This window comes from Sarcophilus harrisii, chromosome 3 (assembly GCF_902635505.1).
Source record: "Sarcophilus harrisii chromosome 3, mSarHar1.11, whole genome shotgun sequence".
NCBI lineage: Eukaryota > Metazoa > Chordata > Mammalia > Dasyuromorphia > Dasyuridae > Sarcophilus > Sarcophilus harrisii.
The window spans coordinates 379,500,474-379,519,811 of NC_045428.1; the positions used below are offsets into that span (position 1 = coordinate 379,500,474).

At 34.9% G+C, this 19,338-nt stretch overlaps 2 protein-coding genes across 8 annotated transcripts in view; both read right to left on the reverse strand.

The window, feature by feature from the left end:
* Positions 1-3,440, reverse strand: part of ANKAR (ankyrin and armadillo repeat containing) — a 96,733-nt gene extending 93,293 nt beyond the window's left edge. For 2 of the 3 annotated variants that reach the window (XR_004233068.1, XM_031960321.1), the window contains exons 1-3: positions 3,287-3,440; positions 2,814-2,954; positions 399-578 (exon numbers count right to left, since the gene is read on the reverse strand). Coding sequence is in view for 2 of the 3 variants with exons in the window: in XM_031960321.1 (XP_031816181.1) it covers positions 399-401 (3 nt within the window). In the remaining variant the exon portion in view is untranslated. The remainder of the gene's footprint in view (positions 1-398; positions 579-2,813; positions 2,955-3,286) is intronic. The other variant, XM_031960320.1, reaches the window with a different exon arrangement.
* Positions 3,441-8,449: 5,009 nt separating this feature from the next.
* ASNSD1 (asparagine synthetase domain containing 1) lies at positions 8,450-19,035 on the reverse strand. Of its 5 annotated transcripts, none has more exons than XM_003764057.4 (6): positions 18,806-19,035; positions 15,596-15,649; positions 13,859-13,934; positions 11,882-13,441; positions 10,459-10,640; positions 8,450-8,768 (listed from the first exon to the last, which is right to left on the reverse strand). In XM_003764057.4, exons 4-6 carry the CDS (start codon positions 13,349-13,351, stop codon positions 8,513-8,515), a joined length of 1,908 nt encoding a protein of 635 aa, XP_003764105.1. In that variant the 5' UTR covers positions 13,352-13,441; positions 13,859-13,934; positions 15,596-15,649; positions 18,806-19,035; the 3' UTR covers positions 8,450-8,512. The 5 variants fall into 5 exon arrangements, with proteins under 5 accessions (XP_003764105.1, XP_012400342.1, XP_031816188.1 ...); XM_012544888.3 differs by having other exon boundaries at positions 13,859-13,888; positions 18,806-18,944; XM_031960328.1 differs by lacking the exon at positions 18,806-19,035 and adding an exon at positions 18,362-18,464 and having other exon boundaries at positions 13,859-13,888.
* Positions 19,036-19,338: the final 303 nt, after the last annotated feature.

A 19,338-nucleotide genomic window follows, 5' to 3' on the forward strand; every position in this document is an offset into this window, starting at 1 on the left:
AGTGGAAAAAAGGATCCAGGACTCAAAACTGAAAAAGCCTGGTTTCAAGTACTCTCTCTGGTCCATTCCATCTATGTGATCTTGAGCAAGCAACTTAACTTCTTGATGCTCTAGGAAACCCTTTAAGATTATAAATCACAGAGAAAGTGACAACCAATAAGGGAATTTCTTCCCTTCACATTATATTTTTGTGGGACTGGATTCAATATCACAAGACTCGAACGAGGGAGAAAAAGTAAATGAAAACCAAAGAATTAAATGAAATTTCAATTTCAATTAAATAATTTCTCAGAACATAGAGGGTGCCCTAATTCAAACAATGACTTGGAAAGTTTAAATATATAATAATTTGCACTACTATTTTAAGTAGGAGAGATGAATTTATGTGTAATGCCTACCATGCTGATATTCTTCAGTGTAGATTGCTGACAACAAACATTACTTAGATTCTTTCACTCAAAGCAGAAACCCAATAACTTCTAAGTGCCTTTAATCAATACTTTAGTGGTTTAGGTGAAATATTTGAAGGTGACGTCATTCAGTTGTACTTTTAATGTAGTCTTTGAAAAAAGTCTTTTCTGTGCAAGAGATCAGCATTTTGAAAATACAATTAGGAATCTATCCCTTTTGCCATTTCTTCATGGTGAAATCATTCTCTTCTCTTTTATAAATGTGAAAATTGTTTTGGACATACTGCAGTACTTGTTCCCTAAGGTATATAAATAGTTTGTAAAATTGATATCAATTTAATTTCGGTTTATGATGTACATCCATTAAATGGGAAAAGTGAATATAGTTCAGTAGGTACAGGACCATGCTGCCTGAATATCTATTTAATACCTATTTATAATAATTTTACAGTGAAGGTATTTGAGATTAGCCAGCACAGATGCTTTTTCTATTCTAAATATTTCATTCTACTATACCTATTTTTGTGACCTCATTACTTTCAGACTAAAATGCTAAATGTGTCTAAAAAAAGTCATTAAAAAAAGGAATAGATTCACTATTTATCCTGTAAATAGTAATATTCTTAGCTGTAATAGCTTTATGCTTTCTATAAATGTAAAAACATACATTCAAAGGTAGAAAAAATGTTAAGAATAAAATTCATTCTTTGGCTTGCCTTGTTACACTGTCATATGACATGCCTTGTTACATAGTTATACATCCAGTTTATTTTTATTTTTGCATTTCAATTGAAAAACAAGTTCATTTTTCACTTTCATCCAACAAATGTGTCAGGAAACATCTCACTTCTTGGAATTGTATGTGTCTGGGATGGTTACAATAAAACTACTTTTAAATCTCATAACTATCAGATTGGCTAAAATGATAAAAAGGGGGAAATGACAAATGCTGGAGGGGATCTGAAAAATAGGGACACTAATATGATGTTGATGGAATTATACTGATCTAACCATTTCAGAGAGTAATTTCAAAGGACTTATTAATCTTCCCTTTTACATAAAGTGAAACAGTCTTCCCAGTCCCTTAGGCTCAAAACCTGGGAATCATCCCAGATTCCTCACTATCTCTCAACCCCCACCAACTGATAAGAGGAGCCCAGAAATTCTAAAACCCCTTCAAGGAGAAAGTCTCTTTGGCTACATAAGAAGATGGTACTCACTGAAAAAGATCCTGATGTTGAGATTGAAGGCAAAAGGAAAAAGGGACAACAGAGGATGAAATAAACAGATAGTATGAAAATAAGGAATATGAATTTGGACAGATAGAGGAAGAAAAAAGGGTCTGGGGTCACAAAGAGTCTGGACATAATTGAACAGCAATATTAGTAAATGCTTGTTGTTCAATTTTTTAACTAAATTATTGAACTGCTTTCAGCCTTGTTTCTGTCTACTCCTCTGTATTTTATGTAACCTATAATTTTGCGGCATTTGACTTCTTACTGTTCCTTGATCTATCCTGATTATCTCTTCATTTAATTAAGGGAAGAGTGATGCTGGATTTGCAATCAGGGGAAATAGGATCAAATTCCAGCTCTGCCATTAATTTTGTGACTAAATAGGTCCTCGAACCTCTCTGGGCCTCAGTTTACTCATATATAAAGTGATTTGTAAAACTAAATAATCTCAATGATCCCTTCCAGCTCTGTTTCTTTGCATGGAATGAAACCCATTATTTTTTTCTCTCAGTGAAATCAGAAATATACTTTGAGATCTAGCTTAGTTGTCAATTCCTTCAGGAAGCTTTTTCTGGTTATCTTCCACCCCTAGCTGCTTCTTGTTTATAGACTTCCAACAATTATAAGTATTAGAATTTGGATCCTAATTATTTAGGGACAAGTTTTACTTCCCCTATTTATGTTTTATGTTCTCATCAAAGCATAGTTGTAAATTGAATAATCAATAGTTAAACGGCTTGGCCTCAAGACACTTACTAGCTGTATGACCCTGTGCAAATCACTTAACCCTGTTTGCCTCTGTTTTCTCATCTGTAAAATAAGCTGGAGAAGAAAATGACAAACCATTTCAGTAGCTTTGCAAAGAAAACCCTAAATGGGATCAGGAAAAGTCAGTCCCGACTTGATGATTATATGATTATATAAACTTTGTCACCTAATTTATTTTTTTTTATCCTGACTTATGATTTCATCTATGTAGGTAACTCCCTATGAAAAAACTCCTTTTCACAGAAGCAAATCTAGCAGTTCCTTTGTAACTTAGTCATTTCCCTAGACAAGTGACTTAACCTGGCTCAGCTTCATTTTCCTTTCAGTCAACTGAGGGTAATATTAGCATCTACTTCACAGGGTTGCTGCGAGATAACATCGGTAAAGTACTTTTGCAAACCTTGAAGGGCTAATTCTTTTTCTTCTTTTCCAGTGTCACTTGCCCACAGGTATCCAGTGTGTTAAAGCACCACTTGAATCCAGGTCTTCCAGCCCTCTGGCAGGCTCCTCTATTCCATGGAGGGGCTGCCAGTTTATTCACCTAACAAATGTAAATACATACTGCACACTAAATAAATAAATAAAATAAAATAAAATAAGTAAATAAATAAATATGTTCTATCGTAATAAATTTGGGAGATCGGTGGGAGGGTGCTGGGAGGGTGGGGGGGAACTGTCAGAGAAATTGTGGTTGTATCCTGGGCTTAAGGGAAATGTTTTCTGGCAGGGTTTGAGCGGCTCCTCGGTGTGAAGATGAGGGAGAGGAGCCAGTCTTAGGGCTCTCCGGGTGCGAAGATTAGGGGAGAGCCAGTTTATGGAGACCCCGGAGTCGGACCTAATTAGGTCCAGCCCACTCCTTCCCACGGTGTCCACCTCAGCTTTTGGTTGAGGCTTCTCCTACGACCGGGGCAGGAAAAGGGGCGGAGGCAGGACTTGGCTTCCCAGGGTCCCGGCGCTGGTGGATCAGGGCCTCCGCCCAGGCTTGCCTGGTCCTGGGGCCGACCAGCGGCTGCAGGATTCGAAGTCGTTTCTGTATTCTGGAGGGGAAGGGGGAGGGGCAGGGGCAGGGGCAGGGAGGAGTGAGTCAGCGATCGGGTAGGTCTCTTTGCTTTTAAACTTCACTGGTGGAGGGAATTTCCTCACTGGGACTTCCCTAACCTATTGAAATCAAAGATCTCGCCTAAAAAAACCAATCTGGAACACGTAGTGATTTAATATTCGAAGAACATATAAGCAAGGCTCAGTGGAAGGGTGGATTACAAAATAGAACTATAAAGCACTAGTTTGTTTAGTGGGGAAAAAGATGTATATATTTTTTATAGCATAATAAAATAAGAAATAGTGTTATACGTACATGTAGCACATGTTAATATTACATATGCACATGTAGGTATACAGTAGAGCACAAAGCCATATATTGCCAATACCACATGAATGCCGTGGATGGTAAGTCCTACAGGTGTTGTGAATTAGTATTTGATATGGTTCTTGAAAGATGGGTATCAATTATTTAGAGGAGAGGACCAACATGAGGGAATACAAGTTTTCCAGGACTGTAGTTACATCACTTTGCCGGGAGCACAGATAAGCAGGATAGTCTGAAAAACAACCCAGCTGATGCACTTTCACATTTCAAATATTTCCAGAGTTCTCTGATTTTACCTGTTCTCTTAAGTCTCTTTCACATATCACACTGATCCACATACCTGTCATATTGAGGGTAAGTGCTCTTAAAATTTTTTCTTTTGTATTCTCAGCACTAAGCAGAATATCTTGCATGTGGTAGCAATAGTGATTGAAAGTACATACTTACTTGAAAGAAATCATAATAGCAATAATGGTTAAATTAAATTAAAGGAAGTATATTCTAAATCATATTGTTTTGAATACTGATCTGTTAGGAGGTGAAAAAAAAAAAAAAACAATTAACAAATATATTATCATGTTTGGTACTTTTTCCTGTGACCTGGAGAATATTTTGCAATTTGTACAGTGCTTTGAATCATCCCAAACTTCTTATGACCTCAAGCGCTTACCAACAATTCTGATGATTCTATTTGGCCCAGAATGGGATATCATGATCTCAAACAGCTCAAAGCTCCAAAGAACAAACATTAAGAGCAGTAGAAACATAGGGGCTTTAAGAAAGTTGTGGTAAATGAACATAAATGAGCATTAGAAGTGGCATTAAAAGCATGAAAAATATATCAAAATGAGCTGCTCCTTAATAGTCCAAATGGTTCAGTGGACTATCCTCAAGATCCTTAAAAGAACAAGATATAGACAAATAATACAAGATGAGACTGAATCATTTTTATCAGTGGAGGGATCAACCACACCAAAAAAAAATCACATCTCACAAGTAACAGAAGAGGCAGGAGAGCTACTCAAGCATTTGGAGATGACAGTATTTTTTTGGAAAGATTTAACAGTAGAGGTCAACATGGTCTATACTCAAAAGCCTGAAGGCAATGAGACTAGGTAGGAAAACTAATGCAATCACCCATATACTGGATGAACAGGGCATTAGTAGTTCACAAGTAGACAGATTCTTTACTGCTTGACAATGTGCTTTCTTCCTTTTAAATATATTACAAAGGTGGTGCAAATTCCTACTCATTCAATGATAAAGATCTGATCAGAGACACTCACTACTCCTTTTTTCCAGTGCTTCCAATATATCCCAAAGGGATTTTGCTGTAATAGTAATTTGTGCTAATATTTAATCTTATCAGAAAAATAACCCTTTTCCCTAAAATCAATCTATCATATATAGTTACTAAAGACCATATTGATCAGCATGTATTTCATAACTAATTTCAGATATGGATGTCCAAATTAAACAAAATTTAATTTGATGTGTAGAGGGGAGAGTGGGAGAGATGCATATATTTTGGTTTTACTTTGAAATGCCCATTATAAGCCAGTAAGATAATGGAAAGAAACGAGATAGATATGACTGTAGGTATGAAGAGAATGAGAAAAACAAAGTATAAGTTTTATTGTTGTTTAGGAGTTTCTGACTCTTCATGAGCTTATTTAAGATTTTCTTGGCAAAGATGCTGCAGTAATTTGCCATTTCCTTCTCCAGCTCATTTATGGATGAGGCAAATAGGGCTAACTGATTTTGCCCAGGGTCACATAGTAAGTGAAGCTAGAATTGAATTTAGGAAGATGAGTCTTCCTGACTTCAGGCCTGGCACTATTTACTGTGCTATCTAGAACTTAAAAAGTATAAATAGATTTAATGGCTCAGAGCTTAATGCTGATTGTAAAATGTGGCTAAGTTCCCTGGATCTTAGAACTATAGCAGTGAATTTTCTTTTATTTATTTATTTTTTTATTTAATAGCCTTTTATTTACAGGATATATGCATGGGTAACTTTACAGCATTAACAATTGCCAAACCTCTTGTTCCAATTTTTCACCTTTTACCCCCCTACCCCCTCCCCTAGATGGCAGGATGACCAGTAGATGTTAAATATATTAAAATATAAATTAGATACACAATAAGTATACATGACCAAAACGTTATTTTGCTGTACAAAAAGAATCAGACTCTGAAATATTGTACAATTAGCTTGTGAAGGAAATCAAAAATGCAGGTGTGCATAAATATAGGGATTGGGAATTCAACGTAATGGTTTTTAGTCATCTCCCAGAGTTCTTTTTCTGGGCATAGCTGGTTCAGTTCGTTACTGCTCCATTGGAAATGATTTGGTTGATCTCATTGCTGAGGATGGCCTGGTCCATCAGAACTGGTCATCATATAGTATTGTTGTTGAAGTATATAATGATCTCTTGGCCCTGCTCATTTCACTCAGCATCAGTTCATGTAAGTCTCTCCAGGCCTTTCTGAAATCATCCTGTTGGTCATTTCTTACAGAACAGTAATATTCCATAATATTCATATACCACAATTTATTCAGCCATTCTCCAACTGATGGACATCCATTCAGTCTCCAGTTTTTAGCCACTACAAAAAGGGCTGCCACAAACATTCGTGCACATACAGGTCCCTTTCCCTTCTTTATAATCTCTTTGGGATATAATCCAGTAGTAACACTGCTGGATCAAAGGGTATGCACAGTTTGATAACTTTTTGAGCATAGTTCCAAACTACTCTCCAAAATGGTTGGATTTGTTCACAACTCCACCAACAAATATAGCAGTGAATTTTCATAGAAGCATGAGAGAAATTAATAACCAATGATTTGGGGATATATAGAATTCTTTCCTTTTTATAAAGTACTGGTTTTTAAGTCAGTCTCTTGAAGAACATTACTGATAATTAAAATGGACTAATTTTCTGGTTCTGACCCTAGCCAAGTGGAATAGCCATTGTGTCCTGCTCAGGCTTGGATGGGGTAAACTGAATAGACTGCCAAAGGCTAGAGTGGTCTAAGTAGAAATCACTCTCTCAGTCCAAAGGTTAACATGATGTCACTCAGCTGTCACTGAACAACTATTCTTTGAAGGGTATATAAACTGTGAGCCTGACACTATGATGGTCTTTTTATCAATAATGTGTTGGCCTCATTAACAAAATGACTAAATTATCCAGAAATAATCTCTCTCAAACCTTTTTAATCATCACAACAGCTTTGAGTAGTTTTTCAGGGTGACCTGTAATGGATGTAGGCAAAATAGTGATTCTTCCCCTATCCCCTATGGTATCAGATTCTTACTTTTAAAATGGAGAACAGGAGAGGGCTAATACTACACATGGCGAGCTTAAATCACATATTACATTTGTACTCAGTAACTGAAGATAAATTCCAACTGCCAAGACAAAAATATTAGAAAGGATTCCTGTTTTTTATGAGTTGCCTCACCTCAAACAAATATAAATTGGAAGGGCAAAATGAACAAAGTGGTTTAACTAAGATACAATAATTACTACTGCATGTAAATGCTGTTTTATGGAAAGGCAGCTGGGTGATACAGTGGAATGAGCCTGGAGTCTGGTATTAGGAATTACCCGAGTTAAAATTCTACCTCAGACACTTAGTAGCTGTGTGACTTTAAGCAAATTACTTTTGCCTCATTTCCTCATCTGTAAAATGAGGTAGAGGAGATGGCAAAAGTCTAGTATCTTAGTAAAAAACAAAAGAAACAAACAAACAAAAAAAAAAAATGGAGTAAAAGCCCCGTTTTATGGAAACTCACAGGTATGAAAAATTTCTACAAATCTGGGAATATATTAAGATTCTTTCCTCATATTTGTTAAAGTCACTAACACCTCTACTTTACTTTCCAAATAGTTTAGAAATAGACCTTGTACTGAAAGAGGATAATATTGACCTGTTAAATTTTAAATTCTTACTAGCTAGAAACTGAACCTGTTTTCACTGAGTACTAAGAAGTGAAGTGACTCCCCTGGGGTAAAATAACCACTATGAAACACAGCAGGATTTAAACCCAGTTTATAAAGTATTTTCTGAAATGTTCCTTACATTCTTAAAAAAACCTGGAATTTAACCTTAATCTGAGCTGTAACTTCCTCAGAATAACTGAGGGTTTTATACCTTGGGCATTAAAAATCTGAGATATTGCCAAGAATACTTTCAGTCCTTTAATAACCTTAATGACTTAACTTAGCACCTAATTAGAAAGAAAAAAATAGTTAAAACAGGAGGTTACCAGGTGACACATTCCTTCTCAAATCTTTGAGAGCATTTTGTGTAAGTTAGTACAGACACAAAATTCTTAGTAGCAATTCTGTCCTTTAAGCAAATGGTTAATATATCTATTTTATGGGTAATGAATTTATTAAATACCTTAAATCACAAGTAAGGTTTTTATTTTGGAATGCAAATAAATGTTAAAAGATGTATATTATGTTATCCTATGTTTCAATGAATGCAGCAAATATGGGTTCAAAGGTATGTTAATATCAGTAGCAGTTTAACATATCAAAGTTGTACTTTCAAATGAATTAAAAGGAAAAAAAGCAGCAATTCTCATAGTATTTAGCAACTGATTTGTAAGTTAAAGAAAAATTATTTTGAGTTTTAAATGAACTACATTACACAATGATAGAAAAATATTTTATTTTTATGCAATAATTTGATGTTGTAAACATCCTATTCAATAAAGTTATTCTGAGGATAACATCTGGAGTCTACCACATTTATCAGAAGCCTTTTCATTATTATTTTCCATTTTTGCAATTTTAGATCCAAACTGCATAGCTCTTTTTGGCAAAACAGTAGAAGCTGTAAGACCAAGTTCTAATGCTGCAAGGCGCAAAATCAATTTTTCACCAACTCCACGGGGCAAAGTCAAGTCTGTTTTTTCCAAAATAGATAGAGAATTTAGAAAGGAGACGACATTTTCATCAAGGAAAGGAAACCTAAATTGAAAAACAAAATTTTCATGAAAAGAGGTTAAAAAATAATGCCCAACTCTGTTCATTACTGTTTTTTAACATTGTTGATTTAAGATGAACAATTCTAGTTGAAAATAGAACTTTGAAGGTACTGTTTCTAGCAATGTAATTATGAAAACTTCTTTGGCTATGGAGTAAATGAATTAGTACAAAACAGAAATTAATCAAGGTAAAAAGAGATGTCTCAATACTTGCCAAATAACAAAGAACAAGGTTTAAAATTGTCAAATTCAACATCTTGAAGATTTACTTAAAAGAAATATAATCACAATGAGTACTTTTGCCTTTTCTATCACATCCAACCCACAGAAATAAAAGTTATAGGGGATGAAAAATAAGGTGTCAAGAGGCCAAATCCTTTTATATTTCAAAGTATAAACTTGAAAAATCATATTTATTTAATAATGTTCAAATTTTAAAAGTCACTGAGATAGTATGACAACTCAAATATTATTTTCAATTTTTAAGCTTATTTTATTAGGTTATTAATAACATTAGCAATAATCTGTCAGATTTGTACAACTCAACTGTTTTCACTTCTTCCTTTTCTAGCTCTGCAAATCTTTTACTTGCCAGTGACTGCTAGCCTCTTTGCTACTGACTAATCCTCATCACCCCCTAAAAAAACAATTATTACTATAACACAAATGATTAATGCCAAATAATGTTTTTGTTACATATTACAGAGTAATTCTTCCTTAACAAAAGCTAGCAAAAAAAGCATAGTACACAGCATTTTTTTGATTAGAAGAATCATAAATATCAGTAAAGCACTTTTACTATGGTTCAATTATCAAGAGAGAAAAAAACAAGCATCTTATATTAAAATGTAATAGTACTTAAAAAAAAAAACCCGGGAAGATCTATATAATGGCAACATACTGTAATTTCTGGAAACTTTCCAAATGTATTTTTTCCCTTGAGGTAAAATAATGTTTTCATAAATAATATGTAATTCAGGTCTTTTGAATATGTTTTAAAGGAAATAAATTCCCTCCCATTAAACTAAATAAGCATATCTGGGTATAAATTAATAGAATCTCAATGAAAAAGAAAACAGTTGTCAATAATACAGGTTTTGAAATTTTTAGTAAATTTCAAATATTAACAAATAATTGGTTCAAAGGACAAGATTAGTGATAAAATATGTACATTTAACTACTTTAGACTATTTCATTGTTTGTGTCTTTACATCCTGCCTCCAGAAATAAAGTTATACATAAAAGAATCTTAGAGCTGGTATAAGATGATAACAGTTGAAAATGTTTTGTTCTTTGGAGGGTATTTATAATATAAAGCCAGGCTAGTATCACTGCTATTTCTATTTATGTTATCATCCCTTAAGAAAAAGAAAAAAGAGAAAAGAAAAAAAAAAAAGAGAGAAAAGAAAAAAAAAAGAAACCTAAAAGGCCCAGATTAAGGTAGTGTAAAGTATCCTGGACTGCAAGTTGATAAACCCACAGAATCTCACTAACTTGCTATGTGACCTTAATTATACCACTACTTCTCTAGATTTTTTTTTTCATTTGTAAGAGGAAAGTGGATTATCTGATCTTTAATAGTTTATAACTTTTCTAATTTTTAATCTCTATTCTAATCTTTAACACTTAATACTTTCTCTGTCTCCTCACCAAAGCCACATCATTTGGATTACCTTGCTTCTTTTCCATGATCACCAATAACCCTGTCATCACGACCAAGATTTCTAGAAGAAATTCGACCCAGTTCCATTTCTAGTTCTTTATTTAATGCCTCTAGACCATGTGTCTTGAAACGAACACGATGACGAGAATATCCTGCAAGCTGTTCATCTGCACCAATCCCAGTAAGAACTACCTATAGAAGTTTGAATACATTTAATTACATTTTGTTTTTAATGTAAGGATAAGTAAAATAATTCAATAAGGGAAAGCCATAACAAAACTAAAGCAGAAGGGAAAGTATTAAGATGACAGGAAAATATAATGATAAATGTTGGAGATAATGGTAGGAAAACTAGGACTCTAATGCATTGTTGGTGGAGTTGTGACATGACCAAACCATTCTGGAGAGCAATTTGGAACTATTCCCAATGGTTTCTAAAAACCGTGTATACTCTTTGATCCAACAGTGTCACTACTGTATTCCAAAGAGATCATAAAACAGGGAAACATCACAAATGCAAAAATGTTTCTAGAACCTCTTTTTGTGGTGGAAAGGAATTGGAAATGAGTGGAGGTCCATCAACTGGGGAATGGCTGAATAAGTAATGGTATAAGAATGGAATGGAATGTTATTGTTCTATAAGAAATGATGAGGTGGGTATTTTTTTTTTGTTTAATTTTTCTTGTGTTCTTTTCCCTTTTGTCTGATTTATTTTGTACAACATGACAAATATGGAAATATGTTTAAAAGTATTGTACATGTATGACCTATATCAGATTGCTTACTGTCTTGGAGAGGGAGGTGATAAGGAAAGGAAGGATAAAAAAATTAAAACAAAATCTTACAAGAATGAATACTGAAAACAATCTTTACAAGTTTTGGGGGAAATAAAATACTATTTAAAAAAAAAAGAAAAAATAAAGGAAAGGAAAGCATTTCTAAATAAAACAATTCAAAAAATACAAAGGCATAAAAACTCTAGGTATACTAAAAAAAGCTTCATATATTATCATGGCTTACATTTTAATTATGCTGTTGTTTTTAATTTCATGTTAAAATATTAGGGAAAAACATCTGTTCCAAAATAAGCTAGTAAGTGAATTAAGTCATCATTTAATAAACATTTATCATCTACCCAGGACTGGAAGTGAGAAAAAGGAATAATCTGTCCTCTATTTGTTTGCCTTGACAAAATTAATGATTTAGTTAATAATCACAAATAAATGATAAAGTATTCCCTTTACAAAAACTCTCCAAGGAGATTTATATTTTATGATGGAGAACATCATTTTCTGATATTAAATAAAATCAACCGAAGATTTATGAAAGTTATTTCTCTAATAATTTGATAATACAATTATTTGCTCACTATTTATTAAACTTATCTATAGTAAGACTAAGAAATCATTACAATTTAAGAATCTATACCATACCTTTGCAGAACTCTGGTATGGTTTCATTTCATCCTCTTTCATAGCATAGCCAATGCCTCTAGAAGCAAACCAAACTGCACAACCAATGCTGTCATCCAAAACTGTATTCAAGGGTTGAACTAATTGGCTTATACGATGTTGTCTCATTCTCTGTAATTCTTCCAGGGAAACATTAATTTCAACAAAATTCCAAATTCTTAAAGGATTTAGAGCTTTCAATTCTTTTAGTCCTGCTCTGCCAGTAACTCGGTCTGGCACATTAATATTTTGGTCTTGAATATTGTCAATTGTGGTAGCAGATCTTTTACTGTTTTCCTTGGAAGGTGTTTCAACATGTTTTTTTGCCTTACCACTATTTTTGGTGAAAGTAGTATGGCCAGTCTGTTCTTCAGTCATGAAAGCTACATTAAGAAGATCGATGGGTTCATCAAAAGGAACATGTTGATCAGCAAGGCTTGCAATAACCATGGAATCAATACCACCAGAAAAAAGTACTGCAATATTTGCCTTCTTAGCAGAGGCTTTAGAAAGGTTATCATTTAGGAATACACTTTCAGTCCTCGATAAACATAAAACTCGTCTCTTTACTGCTTCACTTAAGACATGAATTAACTGATGAACTGTTTTTTTCATGTGGTCATCTTTAAGAAAAACCTGAAGATTTTCTATAGTTGCTGTGATATGAGATCTATGAGCAGGTTCAAATGAATCTTGTGGTGGTAAATTTGTATTTAATGGAGTAACAGGTGTCTTAAGAAAAAGTCTGGCACCATTTATCTCAATAGATACAAATTTTGGCAAATCATCTGAAATCTGATTAAGACTCTTGTCAACATCCTCTATTGTATTCTCTTTAGAAATGTATTTCCAAGGATACAATTTTAAAACCACCCGTTTGGAAATGGCAGAGGATTTGAGATCAATTCTAAAAATTCCACACGCTGGAACTTCCTGCCACTTGTTTTCTATTCCAACAGCTTGAGCACCCACTGAAGCAAGACAAAAACCCTCTCCTGTATTACTAAAATGCCAAAGTAAGCTACGACGACCAAAATAATCCCTGCCAAACCACACACAATGACTAGATATCTGGTAATAAATAAAAGCCCATGGACCACGGATGCTTGAAAAAAGTGATATAATTTCAGATTCATTATTAAATGAGGAAAGATGATTAAACATAATTTGAGTATCATTCTCTTCAGCTCCTACATTTATCCCACTAAAGACTTCTCCATTCCAAAGGAATACATTGCCTCTTCCATCTTCAATAGGCTGCGGAGTCAAAAGACCTCTTAAGTGAAGGACATGACCAGAAAATAAACAATGATAATCATTATCAGTCTTTAACACCTGATGACTACTGTTGGGTCCTCGTCGCTTGAGATTCTGGAGTAAATTCTTGTGTAAAAATTCATACCCACCATACCCATCAATGGATAAAGTGACTGAACAACAAATACCACACATTATGTGCAATTTAGCAAACTTATTTCTTGCTTTTGTTTTTTTCTGTATTTTCTATTTCTTGGTGGATTTTTTTCAACTCATCTAATGTGTCTATGGAGAAAAAAAAAGGAATATTAAATTAAGTATTTTAGAATACTATTAACTTATAATGCAGGTAATCCAACTAAATCAGTCTTATAGAATAAAACATATTCTGGTAGTACACAAGAATACTAATCATTTTGTTTGTTTTATTATGTTTAAAGTACACAATAGACTGCCTGAGTTGGAGGCAAGCTAGTATAATTTTGTAGTCTTCCATACTTCTGAACATTTAATTTACAGATCAAATAATCTCATTTAATTGAAACATACATGACGAATTCTTTATTAATATACAACCATCAGCACCATATCTATTATGACTTTAAAAAATTTGTTATTAAAAGAACTACCATCACTTTAAAAAAAAAAAAAAGGAACTCTATACAAATATGAATAATAAATACATAATAGAAAAAAACTCACTTTTACTTTCAGAGAGCATTTCTGTTCTGTCTGCAAGAAAGAATATGTTGCTGTTTGGTTGCTGCTTATAAACTTTCTGCAAAAAATACATTTTAGGCTTATATCAAGATTTGATCCATTAAGTAGCAAATCTTTGAAAACATTTGCAATCACTCAATGACATAACTACTGCTATCTACATACAAAGCCAGCCATACATTAGATATGGTATAGGAAGCTCTTGCTTAACATTTTAAGTCCTAGAAAATTGCTTGGGAAATTTATAAATAAGTACCTTGATTAGTGTAATACAGCCAATATGAGTAAATCAGAACTTGAATGCAGGATCTTTCTGATTCAGAGACTATATAGCTCTCTATCTATTATGCCACACTGAATTGCATGGTTTTTAAAAAATTCAAGTGTATTATTCTGTCAAAACTATTAACAGTTTGCAAGCTTTTTAAGTGCACTAAATGGACAAGTGAAGTTTGTGAAAAGTTTATAAGAATCATTTTGTGTCTTATAATTCATCCTTTATAAATTTACCAACCAAACTTATCTCACTTAAATAAGTACTTCTATCTGTTCTCAGTGCAATTCAAAGAATACTGTACTTCTGAAGAAAGATACTAAAGACATGATGAAGCAGAAAGAGTACTGGCTCTTAAATCAATGAATCTGGCTTCAAATTCTTCCTCTGATAAATGTTCCCTTCTGAATTCTTAGTTTCCCTAACTGTAAAACAAGGATTGATGGTTTCTGAGGTCCCTTTCACCTCTAAATCATTAGATTAAATTACTCAAATATAAAACAGGAACCTATTGTTCAAGACTATAAAAGATAAGGAAGTACAACAGAATTGATCAATGGAAAAGCACTATAAATTGCAAACATAATTAAAAAGCCACAACAGTGACTCTTGTATGTTAACAAAGATATGGCTGTGGCTCTGATATGTTATGATATTGTGGCAATGCCTGCCTTATGGGATAAGTTATGTCTTTAAGATCACAGAATTCCACAGTGGTCCCACAGAGTTAAGGCTGGAACATTAAAAATGGCACCCAAAAGGAAGGAAATATTTTCTGGTTTTGCAAAGTGAATTATAGGGCTTGAAGCATCTGCTAAAGGTTATCTGGCTCCCTTACCTCACAGCCTTATGAAATACTTTGAAAATCTTAAGGTGAGCTATAAAGAGACTATTATCTGCCTATAATGCCCAAAGAGATGGGCTTAAGGTTTGTTTTTTGGAGGGTGAGTTAGAGTCTATCTTGTTTCCACAATCTTGTTAACATGCTTCATCACTTCATGTTTAAATTATCTTAACCTGATCTCTTTTGCTCTTAGTTTAAGTTTACTTCCTTTTACTTTATCATCATTTAGGAAGAACAACTTGTTACTACCCACTAATTTCTAGAATGGATTGCCCATCAATAGTTTTAAACATTCTCCTCTCCACATTATTAATTTCAGTAGAAGCAAGAAGACCATAGGTAGCAAAATCTGTGTCATAGTGGACTTGGAAATCAGGTAACTTTGGGTTTGAATTCTATCTTTGCCATTTAACAGTTGTGGCAATAGGTCAGTCATTTAACTTGAGTCTGTTTCCTCATATGCAAAATGGGAATAATGCTTATACCTACTCCATCAAATTGTAAAAAGCTAAACTGAAATGCATAAGACTGTTCTTTAAATGTAAAAAAGTGTTAGATCTCTTATTATCATATGTGCAAAATTAATTTGGTTATTACTTACTCTGTTTTTCTTCAAGTTAGAAAGTTCATCCACGACAACTTTTTGTTCTTTAATCTAGTAAAAACAAGATTGAAACAGATATTCTCATTTGAGAGGTTTTTCTACATAATATAGCTAGCTTTATCTTCTCAACAATCTGACTCAGTCATCTCACTACTGTAAATATATCCCAAGAAATTAATTAAAAAGTATCATTTCTAATTATGCTTAGCACTGACCAAGACAAAAGAACAAAAACACATGGCATATCAATGCAAAAGAACATACTATAACACCACGAAGAATGCAAAGGATGTTATAAATATAAAAAGAAAAAATGTAGAATTTTTAAAAAAAGAACAGAATGCTATATACATATGCAAATGTAAAATTATAAGAATCAAAAGGCATTATAAGTTGCTACTGTATATGTTTTAAAAAATCATGGGTTTGTAATATTGTCCAAAAGAGCACTATTTCTCTCTATCAATGGAGACTGCAATCTATGACTTAGCAGATGGTCTTTGAAAGTTCATGTGACTGAAAATTTCATCACTTTGCAGCCAACTCAAAGGCATGTTTCTCCAACTTGGCATGAGGATAGACTTACAGATCACTGCACCCATCGTGAAAGCCTTTTAGCTTACCAGAATCTGCATTCTGTTAGGATAGGATCACCTCTTACCCACCACAATGGGCAATTCAGAAGATGTTTGTACATATAAGATTAGGTTTTAATGTGAACTTTCTTAAATACATATAAAAAAGTAATAACTTGTCTAGTTCCTTTCCTCTAAATGTTGGATACAATGGGGAAGTTGAACACTAAATGAAGTGTGGAGGTGGATATGCAGTTATTTTAGGCAGTAGTTAGAAAGAGAAGAGCTTGTTAAGATTGTGAATCCCTACAAGCTATCCAGTAAACTTATTGATGGAGACTGGGGTGTGGTAATAGCCACCCGCACACTGATTATCACCCCAAGTAAAACAAATGACTTGGATTAGATAACATTTAAGAAAGTAACAAACTAAAGAATTTGATGATTACAATGACAAATTGCAATATAGGAAAGATCACTAGATTTAGTAATCAGAAAAACTCAGCTTTGACACTTAATAGCTCTGTGTCTGTAGACAAGTCACAACTTTTAAGATTATCTAATTCTTTAAATGTAAAATGGAAATAGCTGATACTTATACTATTTCACAAGGCTGTGAGACAAATGTGAGACAATTTTTAAATGGTATATACATGAACTTATCATACTATATAGTATAACGTATTCTGCCAATATAACAATGCAGTGTTACCAACAGTACCCTTCCGAAGCTAACAAATACTTTTTACGTTCCTTTGAATATCCTTATTTTTAAAGGCTGACTAGTATAATATTCATTCACTTCAGACCCAATAATAAAGGTCCTGACTTTTTGTCAGTAAATTGTATAATGAATTAGCCATGAAATGTCTTATACTGACAGCCAAAAACAAAGCCAAAGTCACAAGTGAAATAAAGATGCATGGAAAATTTCCTCCATGGAATCAAATTACCTAGGAAAATAATGGCTAACATAATACTTTAAGAGAATTTGTGTACATTTTGAATAGAGTATTAAATTTAATCTTTCCAATAAATTGTGATGACTACTATCATCACTATTCATTACAGATAAATTATATTCAGTTCAGAAATTAACTAATTTGCCCAGGACTGAACAATTAGTGAGTCAAAGATTCAAATCCTGATCTTCCTCCCTCTCCGTCCATTGATTATAAGCTCCTTAAATATGGGAACTGTCTTTTGCCACTTTTTGTATCCCCAGCACTTTACATAGTGCCTGGCCCATAGTAGGTACTTTCTGAAAGTCCAGCACCACCCTATGAAGCTGTTATCATATCCAGAATTCAAAACTAAATGAATTTATCACACTGTGGCAGTAGTTGATGTCAGGGGTAGAGGGCTAAATTCCAATTCTGTGATCTTGTATCAACTAACTTTAATAGGCTAGGCTTTAAATTCCTCAGATCTAATAATAATAGCTAACATCTATGTAGCACTTATCATGTGCTAGGCACCAGCTACTAACAAGTATTTAATTTGATTATCACAATCCTCCTGGGAGGTGGATGCTATTATTATCATCTCTATTTTTAAAAATGAGGAAACTAATGGAAACATGATTAAGTGACGTGCCCGGGGTCTTAAGTGTCTGAGGCTGAATTTGGATCAAGGTCTTCCCAACTCCAGATTCAGCACTCAATCAATCCACGGAACCATCTAGTTGCCTAGCAGAAAAGGGCACTGGGCAAACTGATCTTCAAGCTACTTTATAGCTGTAAATACCAAGATTCCAATTCTGGCTGGAAAAAGGAGCGTTTTTTATATATAACCTTTATTATATATTATATTAATTATGTTAATTATTATCATCATATTAATTAATTATTATAATATATATTAATATATATATGTATATATAATAACCTTTCCTAAACCACAGAATTCTTTTCTATTCACTTTTTTAAAAGCTTGCAATGCTGAGGGAGTAGTGTCTCTGGGGGCTTAAGAAATCTAAGGTGTCCCTGACAGTAACCCCTGGGTTTCTCTCTACTCCTATGCCCACTTCCAATGAGGTAACCTCCTCCCCGCTAACAACGCTAGATTCCAATCCCTTCTGTTTTATCGAATATAAAATCCCTCACGACCCACGCCATGTTCAGGACAAGGCCGTGAACCGGAACTAGAACCGTGGCAGACACCGTAACATTTAGCTCACGTTCCCCACCTGAAGCTCCCTTTCATAGCTCCCCGTGGCTCTTGCCCGTAACTCCCCAGGGACCTGGGTTCCAAAGAGCTTACTGGCTATTTAAAAAAGGGCCGGGGACGGGGGGGGGGGGGGGGGGGGGGGAGAGAAATAAGCCGCAGCGGCGTTAACTTGGGAGTCTTCCGGTGGGCCGTAGCTTCTCCCACGTGACCGGTAGCTTCTCCCACGTGACCGCGTGGCGTAGAGAACGGTGGGGAAGTAGTCCTTAAGGGGCGGCCTGCAGTCCGCACTAACAACGCTTCTCCGGCTATCAGCGGAGGCGCACAAAACCCTGGTCCAAACGACAACTTCCTTCCGCTCGGGAGGCGCCTTCCTTCCGCTCGGGGATGATGGAAAGGCCGGCTCATCTAGAAACCCTCCTTTCGCCCACAGGGGGCGCTTCCACTGTAACATTCCCAATCTTACCTTTGAGTTGAGTTCCTCCTTATTTAGGGGCAGTTTAGCGGAAATGGCGGGCTCGGGTCCATCCTCCACGCGCGTCCCCCTACCCGGCATCTTTACCCCAACGCCACAATTAGAAGACGGAGAGACCAGAGCCGACTCTACCTGCAAACACAGCCTCAAAACTTCTGCGCAATTCCCCCTCTGGCCCTCCCTCCTTGCTCTTTCTTTCCCCCCGGAAGTAGCTCTGGCTTGTAATCGGAGCCGCACAAGGGGCCAGCGTCTCTGCGCATGCGCGACCACTACTTCCCGGCCTCTCTGCGCATGTGCAGCTGTCTAGGCCGGCTCTTTTCGGGACTCAAGCATCTGGCTGAACGTAGAAGTTAATGCTGCTTGTCCCTTTACCCCCTTCTTCCTCTTGTAGTTATTGCTGTCTTCAGCAGGAATAGCCCCCGACGTTTTAAATTTATGCTGTTTGGAGTTAACAGGCATTTATTAAGCTCTTAACCGTGTGCTCGGCACCATCTAAAGCGCTGGGGATACCAGTATAAACAGAA

Coding starts and splice junctions, on each gene's coding strand:
- ASNSD1 (XM_003764057.4), bottom strand. CDS start 13,351: ATGTGTGGTATTTGTTGTTCAGTCACTTTATCCATTGATGGGTATGGT. Junction 10,641..11,881: donor CATACCAGAGTTCTGCAAAG/GTATGGTATAGA, acceptor AAACTTCTATAG/GTAGTTCTTACTGGGATTGG. Junction 8,769..10,458: donor GATCATGGAAAAGAAGCAAG/GTAATCCAAATG, acceptor TTTTCAATTTAG/GTTTCCTTTCCTTGATGAAA.